This window comes from Mytilus edulis, chromosome 7 (genome assembly GCF_963676685.1).
Source record: "Mytilus edulis chromosome 7, xbMytEdul2.2, whole genome shotgun sequence".
Lineage (NCBI taxonomy): Eukaryota > Metazoa > Mollusca > Bivalvia > Mytilida > Mytilidae > Mytilus > Mytilus edulis.
This window is the reverse complement of record NC_092350.1, coordinates 15075877-15096065: the sequence shown is the minus strand read 5'-3', so window position 1 is coordinate 15096065 and position 20189 is coordinate 15075877. Positions and strand designations below refer to the sequence as shown.

The 20189-nt window shown below is 31.0% G+C and overlaps 1 protein-coding gene across 1 annotated transcript; it reads right to left on the bottom strand.

Moving 5' to 3' along the window:
* Positions 1–655: 655 nt before the first annotated feature.
* On the bottom strand, positions 656–15488 carry LOC139530030 (uncharacterized). Its single transcript, XM_071326065.1, has 10 exons — positions 14783–15488; positions 13558–13631; positions 12211–12463; positions 11491–11599; positions 9532–9586; positions 8605–8746; positions 8039–8145; positions 7188–7305; positions 3480–5229; positions 656–2562 (listed from the first exon to the last, which is right to left on the bottom strand). Exons 1-9 carry the CDS (start codon positions 15213–15215, stop codon positions 4580–4582), a joined length of 1941 nt encoding a protein of 646 aa, XP_071182166.1. The 5' UTR covers positions 15216–15488; the 3' UTR covers positions 656–2562; positions 3480–4579.
* Between the last annotated feature and the right edge of the window lie 4701 nt (positions 15489–20189).

Below are 20189 nucleotides of genomic sequence, written 5' to 3'. Positions count from 1 at the left end.
AAGACACAGAATGTATCAGGGTATGATGACATGTTAAGTGGACTAACGTGTGGGCTAGCGCGATAAACGTCCAACCCAGCGTGTCTGTCTAGTACTGTATTTGTATCTGGGGTTATTGGCATGATCATTCATTTTGAATCATATCTTTCAGTAATCAAGATGCATGAGACTTACCTTGTTTCAAAACACCATAATTTGCTTTGGAAGTATCAAATTTGTAAACTGTAATTCCATGAACATTTTGTTGTCGTCACCTAATTTGTATAAGCCAAATATATGCATGATCTTGTTTCCTTAGCAAAACGGTAAGTTATGAAGTAAAAAATATTTTTTTTACCTCACATACTAAGCAGTTGAATATGTAAACGCATTTTGAAAAAAAGTCTATATACCTTTTGTGTGAAATGACGGAATAAGGGAATGACTGACAAGGGTGAAACTATATGAAGTGGTCAGGATCATAAAAATACTGGCATGCCATTTTTGCCATCAAATTATAATCTCTGGTTAAAAGTTGACTAAACTTTAGTAAAAGATATTCACAAATATCTTAAATAAAAAAATCCTCAGCACATCATAGACAGGTTGATAAGATTCCTGTATAAAGGGGTGTTCAGGATAGTAACTCTGATTTACCTAAAAAAAAAGACATAACCGAATTCACATTTTTTTTATTACAAACTTTTTTCTCACATATCTGAAGAATTTAAATTAAAGTACATAATATAATAAATATCTAACAATCAAAACAATAAACATAAACAATTAGGTACATAAAAACAAATAAATTAAACAAAAGTTGATTTAATGCAGATTGTTATTATACCAACAAGGTTTTTGAAAAATAGGCCGCACTTAAACAATTTATTGATTCTGGGATTTTCACATTCATTTCTCTTTTGTGTAGTGGAAAGTATTTAATGAAGATTTATTTTCATGCATCAACTGACAATATAAAAATTTAAGCTGAGCATAATATATAACCCTAAGAAAACAATTGAAAAAAGATTGCATGTGTGTAAAAGTGTGAGTATCATATTTTTCTTTATCTCAAGATATAAACACTGTGACTGCTAGATGATTTAACCTTTAAAAAAAAAGGAAAACCAGACGGAAAATATTAATTCCTTTGAGATGTTACAGTGAACATTAAAAATGAAAAAAAAGCACATTCACACCTTTTAAATTTCATACACATCTAAGTCTTAATAATCCTTTAAAATATGTGATTCAACACTACATGTACCTGATGATTATTAATTCATAAAAGCACATCGGATAAACCAAATTTAAAAAGTAACCAATCCATTTTTTTTTTACAGTAAGTCATGTTTCGAGAAAGCATATCAATTCAAAATAGGAATAATAAATTTTCATTTTTTTTTATCCAAAGTTTCTATCGAAGGCAAGGGCTAATGATATGGTCAAGCTTCACTTTTTTATGGGATTATGTACCATAATTCCTACAAGAAACATTAAGTTGAAGTTTAAGTTCTTGCATGATTTTCACTATTTAGTTAAAAAAAACAATTTAAATTGTGGCAACCGTATTTGACAAATGTTTAGATCATCAATCCTGAATTAAAGGGTGTGTCATGAATTTAACTAATGTTTGATAAGTTTCTATGTTTTGAAGTATAAACAATGGTTTCGTAGTGTTTGAAAAAAGAGACAATTTAAAATCTGATGAAAGTTCATGCTCCTGAACATCCATTAAACAGTTGGGTTTTTTTCTTTTCTTCCTCTTATCTTTTAAAAGCTTTCTGCCCTATTTCCAGAAACAGATGGTCTTTTAGATTATCCAAAAACTGTATTGATTTTATACAACTTTCTTTCCAATGAAAGATACAATGCATTACAATGTGAAAATTGAACAAGAACTACAGTTGCCACAGTAAAACAAATATACAATGAATAATACAGGCAAAAATATAAGAAAATGCTAAAATGTAACTCCATAATTTGTACTTTTGAAACACAAAATAAAGTTAAATACTCACTAAATCTTAATCATCCAAGTTTTGTTTATTACCAAACAATGTTTTTTAATGTTGATCACACATACTATATTTTATATAATTAGCACTTATTCCTTTCATAAGATTTATTATCTAATCTTAAACCACTTGTAAACATTTAAATGTTTATAAAGTATTATAATCAGTTTTATTTGGTTTTTTTTCGTTTGTTACTTCCATTGACAAAATTCTGAATGTTTCAAGCAGAAAAAAATTTTCACATGCCTTTTGCTTAACTAGATGTCAACATTTTTTTTAGGAACATCATAAAAAAGTTAACATGCAAAATCATTAGAGAACATATATTGAAAATCCGAAATTTCCCGATTTTTAAACTTAAAAATTGAGGACAAAGTTCTTCCAAATTTAATTTCAGTTTAAAATGCTAACATATGGCAGATTTTACAATAAGAAGGAAATATTGTTTTTTTGTATCCATCAAAAAAGCAATTGCTGAAACTGTGAAACAGACTGTGTAATGGAGTAATGCATTATGTTAATGAATAAAATGTGTCTTTCTGAGTAAATAAAAATAAAAATTACTCTGTGTTTGTTTTTTGTTAGAATTAGAGGGTTTTCAATTTCAAAATATTGGACATGGAAAAGACATCATGACCTACTTTACTGACATCCAGCTTATTTGGAGTGGAATTTTGAAGTATTATTTATAAGTGGAGCCTAATAACATGGACTTATATTTTAATAAAAAGTCTTCTTTTGTGTTTTAATCATAACTTTAAGGCAGATTTTTATTGGTAAAGGCTAAAAAAGGTAATTTAATAATATTGTTGCTAACGTCACGTCTTTTCCGTCCATTGTGGTATGTCACGATCGCAATTTTCTTGATGGTTCTCAGACAGTCCATTGTAGTTATTTTTATCCCAGGTTTTATAAATAATTGAAAATAGCAATCATATTAAATTTGGATGACGTAAGGGGTTCAAAGGACTTGAGGAATCAATATCATTGGCTGTTTTATTTTTTGCGAACGTTACTGCTCGACGTTTCCGTCCAATTCAGTGTCACGTGAGCAACATATATTTAGATCTGTAACTCTCCTGTATAGGAGTTACGATATCGCCCTTTGCAGAAATAGATTCGGAGTCAGTTCCTTCACATGATGGGGAAGCAAAGAAGGTAAGTTGTATGTAATATCGTTACAAGAGGACCTTACATGTATTCCGTCCACCAAAAAGACGTTCGCAACAAAACGTAATGTCATGATAGTAGATGTTGCTAATGTTACTATTACGAATTGGTTTCTTGTGTATTCATTTGATATAAAGTACACCTGCAAATGACATTCTGTATATTTAGAAATTCTAAACCAGACTGTACAATTTTATTACTCCAGGCGTATATTAAACATCACTGTGTGCATACATTTTAACTTTTAAAGATGTTGTTGCTCATGTGACATGTCCAAATGTCGCTAACGTTACTCATTTTTGTCTCTGTCACGTTAGCAACATGAAAGTAGGAGACAGAACAAAATACTGTAAAATCTGCCATATCTTTTATGAATGGCCTTACAGTAGAATTTGAGAATTATTTACCATATTAAATTAATAAACCTTAATAAATTGAAATTCTTTAATGAAATCTAGATCATAATATTTTTTCACATGCAGTTTAATTAAAACTATAATACTTATCACTGGAAAGGGACATAACTCTATATTAACAGTTCATCCATGTTCCACAAGTCTTAAAGAGTCAAAATAAAATTTTATGAATTAAATAATAGTGTTTACTTTTGTACAATTGATTGAAAAAAGACATAGAAAATAGCAGAAAATAACAAAAAATAACAAAAAAACTAATTTCCATGCAATTTTCTTTGATAGAAATAAAATGCTAAAATACCATTGAACTGTACTAAAATCTAAAGCATGCATTATACAAATATTTATATTTATACTATTTTGTCAAATTGCACTGACACATTTTGACTTCAGAAATATGATTTGCGTAGAATAAATTATTATTCCTGATTTGAAAGAAACATCTTGCATACTTTCATTATAATGAACGATTATATGAAATGTATATTTTTACAATATCTAGTTGTTATCTAATGTTAGAACATGAAATTTTACTTTATACTTGTTTTTGTTCCAAGAATTTCACATAATTTACAACTTACACCAAAATGATGTGTTTATAAAGATGGTTCTCAAAAGAAACTGAATTCTACTATGGATTCATTTAATTTCATGGGTACCAATTTTTGTGTGTTTTATTGTTGATACTTGATTTTATGGTTTTACCCAAGTTTGTATACAAGCCTTAAGAGATATCACTTTCTGCTTAATATTAAGTTCACAGTGTTTGTCTAATTTCCCAAGAAATCAAAACAAATTGGTACCCAACTAATATTAATAAGTTCACAGTATATAACAGTTATTAATAATCTGCTAAATTTAGTGCTCTGATTTTATCAACCCATTAAAAAAACTTTCATTCCTACAACAGAATGACTCTCAAATGTGATCAAGTTTCAAATATCATTCTTGTTTTTCTTTCAAAAAACGTGGAATAATGTTCTTATCATGATAATTCTATATTTCTGGATTAGATTCAGGACTAAGTGATTGGTATTCCGGAGATGAAGCCATGACATCCTTGTCAAATATTGCTGTGGGCATCTCATCCATTCCAATAAACCCCCACTTCACACCATCTGGTATTATGTAGCCTATTTCTGTATTGTCCTCAGACTTAAAGTTCATTGAGGTATTCACATTTTCATTCAGACATTGTAACAAATCATTTTCCTTTAACTCATACCCTGGTTCCCAGTCTCCATACACTGAACTTTTCCCACTGCTCAGATCTGAACAGGAGCTTCTCACAATGTCATCGTTTTCTAGATAATGGCAGTTTGATAGTATATCTTCACTTTTTTCTGGCAAAAACTCTTGTGAAGGCGTGATTGGTCCATCAAGAAACTGATCAAATGGTAGCTTTGGAGCCCAGTTAATGGAAGAATTTCCAAGACTTGTCTGAGAGTCAACCCCTAGTGTATCAGGCTTCACACTATTCAGTAGAGGACTGACTAGAGAAGAACAGCTATTTGAGCTGTCACTTAATGGAGACGTGCTTCTACTGCCTATCAATGATGGTGTAAGGCATCTGTTCATGTATGAGACTGGCAATATTGCCTTTTTTCGTGTGGAGACAGGAAAAACAGATCCACTATGTATTCCGTCTGGAAATAAAAATCAGGAAAAATAATTCATGCAACATTTTAACATGTTATATACAATAATACATATTTACAATTTTTACTTAAAAGTGTTTATCATTAGCCTGCTGTATTCATTTCTATTGTACTTATGAGTCTGAAATGTCAGGGCAGATAGATATCTATTTTATAAACATTGTTACCCTACATCAGAGTTGCTCCAAATGCTATAGTTTCAGAGATATAAGCCAAAACTGTATTTTACTTCTATGTTCTATTTTTAACCATGGCGGCCATACTGGTTGGCAGGGGGATTTTAACTCAGTCAAGCAGTTTAAAAGGAGAAGATTTTTGTAAAAGTTAACTTCCAGGTGAGCTAAAAATCCCCCAAGAATTGTACAAGAGGCCTTACAATACCATGAGACAGACAGCCATTATTTTTTATGTCCCCTCATACATAAAACATTAAATTATTCTCATCTTTGAAATGATACCAAATGAACTTGTTTGGCCCAAAAATATCAGTTCTTGAACATTTTTAAGTCAGTAATTCCATAAAATTTGCAATATTAGTTTTTACAAATATTTGATTTCGAGGCTTCTCAAATGATAAAGCTTAAAAAGCAGATTTTCTTTTTTGTTAAAGTCACTGACTTTGTCTGCATGTTGTGGTTCTCAGCATTGTTCATAAAATGTGGATGAAAAAGAGTGTGATAGTGTGTTTTTGTTTCTTAGCATTGTGTGAGAGTTTTAAAATATTTTGATAATAAAACTTAAGTGTGAAAATGTAATATGACTGATGGTCAAGGGTAACACTTAATCCCTATTGCTTATGGCAGGGGCATAAACATAACAAAGATTTTCAAAAATTTGATTTTAAAATTTTATGTGATAAAAGAACGAAAAGAACAGTAGTTGTTAGCAGGCAAAACATTTCATGGCACTGCATGGAAATAATGGATAAAACCAGAGGAATATCTTACAAAAAACATTAGGGACTGGGAACATTCTAAATTCTTGTTTATTCAATTATTGTTATGAATAGTTCAATACCATTTTGAGTCCTAGATTTCTTTTTAATAGTTTTATTGTCTACTAGAACACACCCGCAAAATCACTGGCATTTAGAGCATGGTTGAAAGTATGAGGATGAATTTTTGTTAAAAGATTTTCTAACTGGACAATTTCAGGAAAGGTATAAAAAGTAATAGGTATTTGGTGACAGGACAATTTTTTAAGCCCTTCCCCTTTTTCCACAGTCCGTTAATTTTTGTTTTCTGGTTTTCTGTATACTATGAACATACATATACTATAAAAAGTGTATTTGCTATTTACTTTCCATTCCAAGTCGACTGTCCTAGGCAATATAGTCATTATAGAGATTCCTTATATAATAAATATCAGTGACAGCCGCGCATAATAAACTTTGAATTGATAGTAAATAGCAAATACATTTCCTTTATAGTATATGTATATTCGTAGTATACAGAAAAACGCAAAGTAATTTTTCTGTCCCCAAGTAATTATGAAAATCATTTGTGATTTAAAACAGTCCGAAACGGAAGTCTTGTCTATGACTTGAAAGTCCACCCAATGACGGAAACAATATCTGGACACCTTTATTTTCGCTTTTCTCCCAAAATAATCCTAACTAAATACTCATAAGCAAGGATTACAAATGCGACTTTCCATGCTAGCCATAGGACACAGAGTCATGATGATTGGTTTATTGTGGAAGGAAGAGAAGTGACACGCAAAATGAGGTCTTCTTGTTTAATAGTATAGATAACCATGCTGAATTATATATGATAAATGAATAATTCCTTTTTTGTTGTACTTATAGCCATTTTCTGTGCAAATACTGCTGAATAGTACTGATTAAAAGCCTACCAATGTAAAAAAGGCCTGTGAATGAGACAGATGTCTGCTGTCGAGCAGGGGAGATAATTTCATCAAAAGTATCTAAATACTGACAGACTTACAGTAATAACCAGCCTTTGGTGTTGTGAAACATGTTGTTAGTATTGGATCATGATCCGCCTCTTGATTGATTAGATGTGCAGGTACTTTGACAGTAGAACAACTCACCAATCCTGCATCCTGAAATAAAAACAAATCAATGATAAAATAAAACTGTCCAATGGTTACTTTTCAACCTCTTAAGTCAATTTAAAATAAAAGAAGGCTTTAGCATGGTTATAACTGTATAACCTTTACCTAACAGATGTAACCTTAATTGGCTCCTAGTTTTATACAACTTTAAATCATTATTAGATAGCAGAATCACCTGATTAAGGGTGAATAAATGAAGTGACCTTGACCTCCCAGATTTAGACTTTGAGTCATAAGACAGATATTTAGATCAAAGCAAGTTGCAAACAAAATATTCCTACAACAATACATTTGTTAACTTTGAACTTGAATTAAATATCTGCAGCATCCTTAGGTCATGAGATGAAGAGTTTTTAGAATAACTTGGATTCATGCACAGCAACAAGATATTATTCAACACATTTATCAGTTACTGAGATGACACTGTAATAATGGCTACTCTCTTATCAATTTTTTTTTTGAATAGAATAACAAGCAAAAATCCAAGAGAAACCTAAAACAAACGTAAAATTATCATGTACACAAAATGCAAAAAAAACTATACCTTCATCTACACATTCTCAATTTGTTTTGATGTAATGTCATCAAAAATATATTGACATCACCAAAGTTGTATGATATTTCAAAGGGATGAGATTTTCAAATTTATTTCACATGTGAAATGATGTTTTATTTTACAGGGAAATCATGGTAATAGAATGAAATAAATCTTTTTGTTTACCTCTACTTTAACAACAACCTTCTGCAATTCTTTCTCCTCTTCCTTTAGTAATGCTATAACATTGTCTGGTAGATTTGGATCTATGTCTAAATCATCTGTATTTTCTTCTGTAAAAAAGATGTGCTCAAATTAATTTAAGAGATAATAATACTACAACTACATGTTGCAAATCAATACTGTAAAATCTTTAAACAATTGTTCTGAAAATGACAGTACCATTAATATTAAAACAGTAACTATTGTTGCAGTGTGAGCTATAAGATTGTACAAGGGTCTTATATACAATCTGTCCTTTTTCCCAAAAAAAATGTTTCAAAGGGTTACGCTGAAACTCAATGACAGGGAATTACTCTATCAGCCTAACCATATGCATTTATAAAAAAACAAACAGTGGAAATGGAAATCTTAAAAGTAATTCACCAAGTTTCACAATGTTTCCCTTTACACTACATATTGCCATCCTTTGGCATATTCATCACAACAATAGAGTAACTTGTCCCAGGTTACAAATACAAGGGTAAAAGATATGTTTACAATTAAACACTTCACAAAATCATTTTCCCTACCTTTTTTGGTTCTTGCAGCACAAATTTCTGCATAATCTACTTGAGTATTAATGCACCAAAAACACCCTTTACTGCTTATTTCTGGAGTTGTGAATTTAACTTTCCTAAACCATTTCTGGAAAAGTGCATGTCTTACAGAACTCTGAAAAGTAAATCATTAATGAACAAATTTATTGAAAAACACAGTTAAACTAATATATACATATATTGATAGTGACATACAGTTTTTTTTCATTTGGAAGTTTGAAAATTAATGTGTGTTTGCATGAATACATGAATATACAGAGTTTATTTATCAAAATTGATGGGAGATAAATCATTATATCATATATCAAACAGACTCAAAATTATACAAAAAAATATTGCCAAAATATTAGTAAAAAAGAAGGAAATAAAATAACTTAAATATAGAAACCTCTAATAGAAATTCTGACAATGTGTTAGTATGTATACAAGATTTCTACCAGTATTAATGGGAGATAACTCAAAAAAAATATTGACTGCTTCCAATAAAAAAATGTAAATATTTTCCTTGTTCATTGATTTTAATCACTTTTTCCATATTAAAATGTATTCTTTTACATAAAAATTCATTTCAAATGTTCATTCCAACTTAATCATGTGTTTTGCAAAAAAGTGAGCATACAATTCAATTTTAATAGATTTTAGGTAAACAATGAATCTTTTGTTTCATCTGTTTTAAGATTTAATTTAAATTTTCAATTCAAACTTAATTCAGAAATTATAATAAATACCTAATTACCAACTCACTTAGTGGCAAGTTACTTTTTTTCTGTGTATATTATATTGTCCCCTACATTTTGTAAGTATTATGTTATTGTGACTCTAAAGGTCAACTTTAATAATTTAGTTTGCAAAAAACAAGTTTTTTTCAATCCTAGAAATTAGGTTCTTATGATACCTTACCCGCCAACTAGTGACTGCAGACTTATCCATGTATCTAAAATAGGGATATTTATTCCTGGAAAATAAGATTTGAAAAGTTACTAAAAATATATATATTTGATCATTATTTTTCATTTGTATGATGAACATTATATTATACAGATTTCAGTTTTATAATATACTGAGCCAAAAAAGTTTAGCAACAAAAATGTGAAATTTCATTTTATTACAAAATCATAGCCACATATAATTTTAATAATAACAAAATGGAATTATGACATGTCAGAAGCAACATGAATGTTTATCCCTTACATTCATGAGGATTTTCTTTGTATGGAGCGCAGGAGGGTCAAAATGGGGAAATGAGTATAGTGTTATTCAAAATCAATTTCTCTGCCATGCCCTAAGTGCACCAATGAAGGATTGGCAGGCACACCAGCAGCTGCCCTTAGTCAATGCACTACTTAAATTGTGGCCGTAAAACAACTTGTCACGTGTTGACGTAAAGAGATGATAGCGCTGATCCGTTGACAATAGTTTTTTTGGTCTACGAGATATCGACCTATCCTGTGCAGTTGCAATTTGTCGATATCTGTTTGTTAGTCTCTGAACTGTTGCCTTATGCACATTTAATCGAGCCATGATGTCAGCAACACTCATTCCAGCATCAACCATTCCAAGAGCTTTCTGACGGTCATTTTCGGGGAGACCTGGTTGAAGCACCATGCAATTTTTTGAAAGGTGTAATGTGTGTTTTTGAATGGTGTGTTTTTGAACGTTAGTGAAAAAGAAATTTTTAATATCGTTTTAAAAGTACAGGTACAGACGGTAAAACATCAATTACACGTGCAAAGCTGAAATGGCGGGAAATCAATCTCCAGGAAAAAAGTACGACTGTTTTAAATTACAGGTAAAACTAAGGATTATATCAAGGATGTTTAAATAATTTTTTTCCAGAAAGAACAAAAATTTTTTTTTTTAAAGTGTTGTTAAACTGTTTTGGCACAGTATATAAGGTTTCTCAATTTTTCTATGCTTTATAGGTGTTTTTCTATCCTATTGATTTATAATCCAAAAGACAAGTAAAAAGAATCCTTGGCCTCAGTTAATTTCAGATGGATTTGGCTTTTAGGTCTTTTTTGCTCATACAGCTTGTCAACTGCTTTGGTTGTCATACATACTTGGCTTTCAAAATTTTCTGCTTTGAGTGTTCCTGGTGATGGTAAATCCAGAAAAGCGCTTGGAACATGTTGTTCTATTTTTTTTCACATTATAACTGATGATTTATTTTGACAAACAACATTTTTGTTGTTTTTTACATAGATCAAACTGTTGGTTAACTCTTTTGAAGTGCTTTACGCTATCATGTCAGGGGCTTCTATAATTTGCTATGTTGTTTGGGTTTTGTTCATTGTTGAAGGCTGTATGGTAATATATAGTTATTTTAACATCTACATCAATTGGTCTTTGGTGGTTATTTGGCAATCATACCACATCTCCAGATTTTATATTAACTATATAAACATGTCCCAACATTATCAAACCTGCTTTAATATATAAATTTAATAACATAAATAATGATTAATTCAAAAAGCAGGGTCACCTGAGGACTGTTTTTTACGGCTAAATATAATTTGTTTTTCATAATAGTAAATGATTGAGATGTGAAACATCAAGACTTAAAATTCATATTTACAAAAATAAAATATTCAATTTCCAACACATTATGGTATTTATGCATACAATGTTTCCTAAACTCATTCGACCATTAAATGTTGAACAGAAGTTAGCAAAACCTGCCACAAAATATCATATATTTAAGGTAATCCTTCTTCAGATTATTACATACTCTTTTTGTATGTTTTTAGAATATTGTTACTACTGTTTTGATATTTGCATATGAACTGACTGCATTTGAACTATTGTTTTGATACTTATATATGAACTGACTGTATTTAACCACATTTTATTGATACTTACATAAGAACAGTATATATCTGAGGAACTTGAAGCATACCATCAGGACTCTCTGTTATGGCGTCAGCAACTAACTCCACTAGTTTGTCTGGTGGTCTGTAAAGTCTTGTCCCTATACAATACACTTCATTTGTCAATAAAATCAAATAAATATTTAATCCATGTTAACCACAATCATTTGTTTAATGCAATAAGGGAACTGTTTCATAGGTCAGTGAAAATTGTAAATTCAGAAATTAATGTGAAGTTTTTATTCATTCTTAAAAAGCGACTCATTAAGTACTGCAAAGATTAGAACACTCCCCTTCTGATCTCTAGTACATATCTGCATGTGGCTGTTTTCTTAAAATTGCAATCATAAATGCACGCAAATTTTTGAATTTACAGTAGTTCTGTACTAGGATATCAATTGGTACAACTACTTTTTGAATATGAGGGCCATTTGAGCCTTTTGATTAGAAAAAGTCCTGACTCAATTACCTTTGTAAGACATTTACTTTTTAAAAATCAATTATGCTTTGATTGTTTTGAAGACTTGGTATTTTATTTGAATATTCCACACATATCTCCTTTATTCATTACAATAATATGATGCAGATGACCATTGAAAGAAGACAAAGTCTGTTGAAGTACTTATATCATTGTCAATCGTAACACATCTCTGTATTTTACATTTCTAGAGGGGAACTACAGTAGTATCTAGAAATTATGACAAAAGCATACCACAAGGTAGTCCTTGGCTATTATCATATGGATCATCATCTGAGTGGTAGGACACATAGCAACTATCTGTGTACAAGTTACGACTCTTCCTCTTCTTTGGTAATGGATATTCTAATTGTTGTCCACACATACTGGCAGCATAAGCTGGATCATCTCTATGACTAAAATCTTCAGGTAGGCTCAGGTATTTCAAATCAGGTTTTATAGACATGGAAAAAAACTCTGCTCTCTCATGAATTCTTTCTTCTTCAGTCTAAAAAATAAAGCTTTTTATTTATATTAAGTGTACATGTATAGTTACATGTTATCAAATCAATTTCATTGACATGCTTTTCAACTTTTGAGGAATGAAAATAACTTGTTATGAAATCAATTTTATTGACATGCTTTTCAAATGTTCAAGAATGAAAATAATTCAAAAATAATTATTAATCTAGACAATACATGATAAATCTAGTGCCCAGTGACTGTAATATAACTAACCTGTAAATGGCTAACTGTGTAAAATATATTTTTTTTCCCCCAAGTTTAAATATAAAAAAGAATATTTGTATTTTCCCGCGGTTCGTATAGTAAAGTCGAATTTTGAGTAATGATATATTGGTGTTTTTCAAGCGCTTCACTTTCTAGCCGTCGTTCAACATAGTAAGCTCCTTTATTTTTAATTATTGCTGATTGCAATTAAAGTTATTTTTCTGATTTTATATTTGTATATATGTATTTACTAATTAAATGTTTTTATCCTGAGCATTGGCACGGATACAGGTTTCCATTCATACTGATATATCATGTGAACGATTGTTGGTTTTTCCTGGACGGCCTCGACTATCTATGAAGGGTTACCATTCAGAAATTTAAGTGAAATACACTGTGGATACACTGATATTTGAAATATTGTATATATGTTTTAATATTTGTAAAATGTGTACTGTTGGAAATTATTTGAGATACAAATTAAATGCAGCGTCTATCACATTCGACGCGCTGTTTGCAAATTTATATTTGTGTTTTAGTTATAAATATTTAGTCATGGAGTAGAGGTTATATGTGGTTTGATTGCCAATGAGTGACCAAATGACACAGAAATAAACAACTATAGGTCACTGTATGGCCTTCAACAATGAGCAAAGCCCATACTGCAGTCAGCTATTAAAAAAGTCAATTCTTGCTCAATCAATTTTCCATATTAACAAGGAATGTAACTCAAAATGATCTTTTCAACCATAATTTGCTATGATGGTTTCAGTGATTCTACTTCCTTTTCATTTTTGAGAATGTTTCAATTGTAATACAAGTCAAAGCATCCTCTTTTAAGACATTTATCATTTTATGTACATATATACTTACTCTTGTCAATGGGTTTTCTTTATCATTTTCCAATTTGTCCAAAATTTGTCTTTTTCTCTCTTCATTTTCCTCTCCTAAAATTAAAAATCAAATTCGATATAAACTATAGTCTAAGCAATATATATAATAATTTATATGAAGAAAATGAGATACTTGGGTATTTGAAGTTCGTACAATTCATTAATAAACTAAAGGGGAAGAACTCAAATGATAAATTGTCTTTAAAATTTTGAATTACTATAGAAATTGACTGTCTGAGAATATTTGTCCAGGCAGGTTTGTCCCATGTCTATTTTTTAAAACTTTTTACTGATGTATCAAAAAAATTATCTTTATCATGTAACAGCAGTTTTAATTTTTTTGTATAGGGTAGCTAATAATGTTGGTTGACATAATTGATATAATTCACAAATTAAAATATAGGCATACAATAGGAATTGTTCATATCTATTTTGGTTTGATTTAGTTCAAAATCTAGTTTGGTTTTAATTGGTTTAATAGTTTTAGAGGTAAAGATCTTTGAAATGAAAATGCAATTATTAAATGGATTAAATTTTCAATATTTTATTAAGGAAATCTCTGTAATATTAAAGTAGTCAAATAACAACTTTGTTGTATAAAATTGTAAAATAGAAAGAACTATGCCTATAAATAAGTGATACATTTTAACAAGAAAAAAATAAGGGATACATTTTAACAAGAAAAAATAATAAATGAAAAGTGATTTTTCAAAATTGCTTAGAAAATTTGTCACTCTATTTTCTAACAGTTGATGACCAAGAACAGTTTCACCACTGAAGGACAACTCTTAAAATAAGAAAAGGATCAACTCTATAAATAAAATAATATTTAAAAAAATATTAATACTGAAGACAGCTATAAAAAGCCTTAAAGTAAGGGAGCTACCATTTGATTTTTATGGGGGGGCTAGGATGAAATTTGAAAAAAATAGGCAGGACAGGAGTTTTGAGTAAAAAAAAAAGGCAGGATGAGACACTTGCAAAAAAAAAAAAGTCAGGACGACAATTTAGATAAAAAAAAGTCAGGATAAACTAAAAAAAAAAGGCAGGACCGAACAGAGTGAAAAATAAAAAGGCAGGACAGAGATTACAGCTAAAAAAAAATGCAGGACAACATTTTTCATCCTAGCCCCCCATAAAAATCAAATGGTAGCTCCCTAAGTAAAGTAGATTAATGAAAACAAAATTGTATGTGGCATAGTAACCTGAAGAAATTTCTCTACAAATGAATGAGTTTGGTTCTCTTTTGTCAAATAGTCTTCTGCCCTTTCTTCCCCTTAATTTTAGTTGGTTTCTATTTTCTGGAAGTATTATTGTTGTGGGCTGCTCTCTGAATTTGATAGCCTTCTTCATTTTGTGTGATGACATGAGACTTTTTTTGACAGATTCACACACAACTGGGACAGTTGTCCTATAAAACTGAACTCCATCTATTTCTTCAATTAAATAAGGATCAGGAACGTCTGCTAAGTTATGTGGGTCACTTCTCATATAGTTCTGATAGTTTTGTGTTTCTGCAGAGGAGGTTGCATACACATGTATAAACCTATCGGAGGTTCGGGTTCTTCTTCGTCTCTTGTGGAAATTTTGCAGACATGGGGACCTCTGTGGTAGTCGTCTACTACCAAAAGAAAACATAGTTACTAATATCGTGTTAACTTGACACACCCCTTTTTGCTTCAATAATAATTTCACTTTGATATTAAATTTTTGTTGTATGATCAAAACAATTTTATGAATATGTCAGCATGACATATTGTTCAACCAGGGTGTAAAACTAAGCTACAGTGTGTACACAAAAGTCATGCTATCAGAAAGATTTCCAAGTGTTCGCTGATGTTCATTTCATGGCCATGTTCATTTCTACATCGTCTGCTTTTTCAATTTCGCCATTTGGCGCGTGACAACTTTAACCGGATGTTGAACATGATTGGTTCATTCTCTCTTAGGCCATTACAATAAAACTTCGTTTTTGGTTCTATTGATTGGTTAGGGTGATTGCTTTACACCGTTTCCCGCCAGAATTGAATATCCGCGGCGAAAAAAAAACTATAAACAAGAGCACTACGAGCAAAAGTCCAAAAGAAATTTAACATTGAGACTATTAATTTTATCACACAAGTATATAAAAAAAAATCTATTCTGCTAGTTGTCTGGGCATAGCTACTGAGAGAACAATCAAGCAGGCATGACTGTTGCAATCTTTATTTTTTGAAAAGCTGATATATGAGGGCCCTCATGGGGTTTTTGATTATGTGATTACTTGGCCGTTTTTTTAATGATTATTTGATTATTAAGCCAAATATTTCATGATTATTTGATTACCTAGGACTGTATTTTTAGTTTATGATTATTTGATTACTAAAGATAAGCAAATATTTAATGATTATGTGATTATATTGGCAAAAAAATGGTGATTATGTGATTACTAGGACCCCCCCCCCCCCCCCATGAGGGTCCTCATATATGTCATACAGCTTTTCAAATGTTTCGGTTCTAATGATATCGCCGACTTTGAGCTTTCCCGATGAAGGAAAATCTATAAAGTTTGGCTTTCATTTATAACTGGTATATACAAATATTCAGTTTAAGTGGTGGTACAATGTATTTATAACAGCAGAAAGCAGATGCGGATTTAGGAGGCAATCCCCCCTTTTTATGGGAAAAAAATCAGTTGATTATATAGGGAATCAGTCACTGAAACATGACAGAAGCGTGCCCCCTCTAATGAAAATTTCGGGATCCGCCACTGCAAAGAAGCAATATCTATGTTTAATACTGTATACTCGGTGTTTGTAAAAATGAAGTTTCATTTGCGCCGATTGTGTACAGGTAAGAATTATTATAAATTAGAGGACTTACAGATGACTGCTATTTTTTTTTTATTATTATTTATCATTATAAACCAGTTGACAGTTGTACATATGTTATGAATTGTTGATTATATTAACATAAATTTGAGAATGAAAATGGGGAATGGATCAAAGCCTCAGGGGACAACAACCATACCAAAAGTGTGCAGAAACATGCAGTGCAATTTCACCTTATCCACTTTATTTCTTGGCAGCTGTGCACCTTTTTATACGACCGCAAAATTTGAAAAAAATTTCGTCGTATATTGCTATCACGTTGGCGTCGTCGTCGTCGTCGTCGTCGTCGTCCGAATACTTTTAGTTTTCGCACTCTAACTTTAGTCAAAGTGAATGGAAATCTATGAAATTTTAACACAAGGTTTATGACCACAAAAGGAAGGTTGGTATTGATTTTGGGAGTTTTGGTCCCAACATTTTAGGAATTAGGGGCCAAAAAGGGTCCAAATAAGCATTTTCTTGGTTTTCGCACTATAACTTTAGTTTAAGTTAATAGAAATCTATGGAATTTTGACACAAGGTTTATGACCACAAAAGAACGGTTGGGATTGATTTTGGGAGTTTTGGTTTCAACAGTTTAGGAATTAGGGGCAAAAAAAGGGCCCAAATAAGCATTTTTCTTGGTTTTCGCACCATAACGTTAGTATAAGTAAATAGAAATCTATGAAATTTAAACACAAGGTTTATGACCATAAAAGGAAGGTTGGTATTGATTTTGGGAGTTTTGGTCCCAACAGAATAAGGGGCCCAAAGGGTCCAAAATTAAACTTTGTTTGATTTCATCAAAATTGAATAATTGGGGTTCTTTGATATGCCGAATCTAACTGTCATGACTGTGTATGTAGATTCTTAACTTTTGCTCCCGTTTTCAAATTGGTCTACATTAAGGTCCAAAGGGTCCAAAATTAAACTTAGTTTGATTTTGACAAAAAATGAATCAGTTAGGTTCTTTGATATGCTGAATCTAAAATTGTACTTAGATTCTTGATTATTGGCCCAGTTTTCAAGTTGGTCCAAATCAGGGTCCAAAATTAAACTTTGTTTGATTTCATCAAAAATTGAATAAATGGGGTTCTTTGATATACCAAATCTAACTGTGTATGTAGATTCTTCATTTTTGGTCCTGTTTTCAAATTGGTCTACACTAAAGTCCAAAGGGTCCAAAATTAAACTTAGTCTGATTTGAACAAAGATTGAAATCTTGGGGTTCTTTGATATGCTGAATCCAAAAATGTACTTAGATTTTTTATTATGGGCCCAGTTTTCAAGTTGGTCCAAATCAGGATCTACAATTATTATATTAAGTATTGTGCAATAGCAAGTCTTTTCAATTGCACAGTATTGCGCAATGGCAAGAAATATCTAATTGCACAATATTGTGAAATAGCAATTTTTTTTTAATTAGAGTTATCTTTCTTTGTCCAGAATAGTAAGCAAGAAATATCTAATTGCAAAATAATGTGCAATAGCAAGATTTTTTTTTAATTGGAGTTATCTTTCTTTGTCCAGAATCAACTTAAATCTTTGTGATATACAATATACAATGTATATTCACTTTTTACTACCAACTGATAAATTAAAATAATCTTTACCATTCAGTGATAACAAGCAGTTTTTTTACATCTTAATATTTTATGATGTATTTAAATGAGTAGTTATTGTTGCAAACTCCATTAGAAATTTTAATTGAGATTAGTTTTGGAATAAGGGAAAGGGGGATGTGATTAAAAAAAATTGGTTCAATTTTTCTCATTTGAAATTTCATAAATAAAAAAGAAAATTTCTTCAAACATTTTTTTGAGAGGATTTATATTCAACAGCATAGTGAATTGCTTTAAGAGAAAACAAAAATTTGAAGTTCATTAGAACACATTCATTCTGTGTCAGAAACCTATGCTGTGTCAACTATTTAATCACAATCCAAATTTAGAGCTGAATCCAGCTTGAATGTTGTGTCCATACTTGCCCCAACCGTTCAGGGTTCAACCTCTGCGGTCGTATAAAGCTACGCCCTGCGGAGCATCTGGTTAAATCTGCTAGAGGACGAATAACGGTCAAGTATCGTTTTACTGATTTGCATTATACAATGAATAGTTCTATTCGCACCATCCTAACATATATGTCTTTTATGGATGTCATTTAGAAAAGCCAATTAAGTGCAACAAGTATAGAAGAGATGAAATTACAAGGAAGGAATTAGATAAATCACATGTGTAGCCTATAAATACTATCAAGAACAGATTTGAAATTCATTGCATTACTTTTTATAGATTTTAATGTAATGCTTTTGAAGGCTGCAGATTTTTACTCCGTGAATTTTATCTTTTAATTTGACTAATTTACCAGAAGACAATCGGTGCAAATGAAAGAAAATTCGGCGCAAATGAAAGAAAAGTTCGGCGCAAATGAAAAGCAGATCGGCGCAAATGCAAAACGCCGTAATTGACATATCATAATGTGTTGTTATATTAACACCGCGCAGACAAAACACAAGGATGAAGCCATCTCGCTCAAGTGTGGTTTGTTTAAATGTATTTTAATTATGCTTCAGATTATTTATGTATTATTATACATATGGCAAAATTGCTGTCCCTTTCAAATCCCCCATTTTCTAGTAGCAGTGCAAATTTCCCCGTCCTCCATCCCGGACAGCCTCTTATGACCCTAAATATTTATAATTGTTAATTTGTTCCTGCACGTGCATGACATCTTTGCAATCGAAGGTGAAGCAAACAACCAATCTCAAGTAAGGTATCATTCTATAAATAAAAGATTTTTTATATTCGACTAAAATCTACTTGGGTGATCAAGAAAGATTTTAATTATTCAGGTATACAGTTTCTACTCCAGCTTTGCGTTCCTCTTTCAACTGATTTATCCCGGAAAAAAAATATCAGAAATACTAGTACCTGTTTATGAATCAAAATAATAACTATTTACTTGAAACCAATTGCTTACATGTATATAAACTCATAGATACCAGGACTAAATTTTGTATATATGCCAGACGCGCGTTTCGTCTACAAAAGACTCATCGGTGACGCTCGAATCCAAAAAAGTTAAAAAGGCGAAATAAAGTAAGAAGTTGAAAAGCATTGAGGACCAAATTTCCTAAAAGTTTTGTCAAATACAGCTAAGGTAATCTATGCCTGAGGCAGAAAAGCCTTAGTATTTCAAAAATTCAAAATTTTCTTAACAGGTAATTTATAAATATAACCATATCAATGATAATTCATGTCAGAACAAAAAAGTGCTGACTACTGGGCTGGTGATACCCTCGGGGAAATAAATCTCAACCAGCAGTGGCATCGACCAAGTTGTTGTAAATAAACTCATCATAGATACCAGGACTTAATTTTGTATATACGCCAGACGCGCGTTTCGTCTACAAAAGACTATCAGTGACGCTCGAATCCAAAAAAGTTAAAAAGTCCAAATAAAGTACGAAGTTGAAGAGCATTGAGGACCAAAATTCCTAAAAGTTTTGTCAAATACAGCTAAGGTAATCTAAGACTTTTAGAATATTAAATCCCAAAACAAATGATGTAATATTTTATTCATTTACATTTAATTGTAACATTTATGAAATAAGCAGATCTAGTATAATTGCAAATTAGACAAAATTCGACCAGAGGCCAATTAAGAACGGAATGTAAACAACGTTTTTAATATTTTGCTTTAAGTAATTTCACTGGTAAAGAATTAATGCTGTTGTAAGAATCAACAACGTAAGACTTGACGC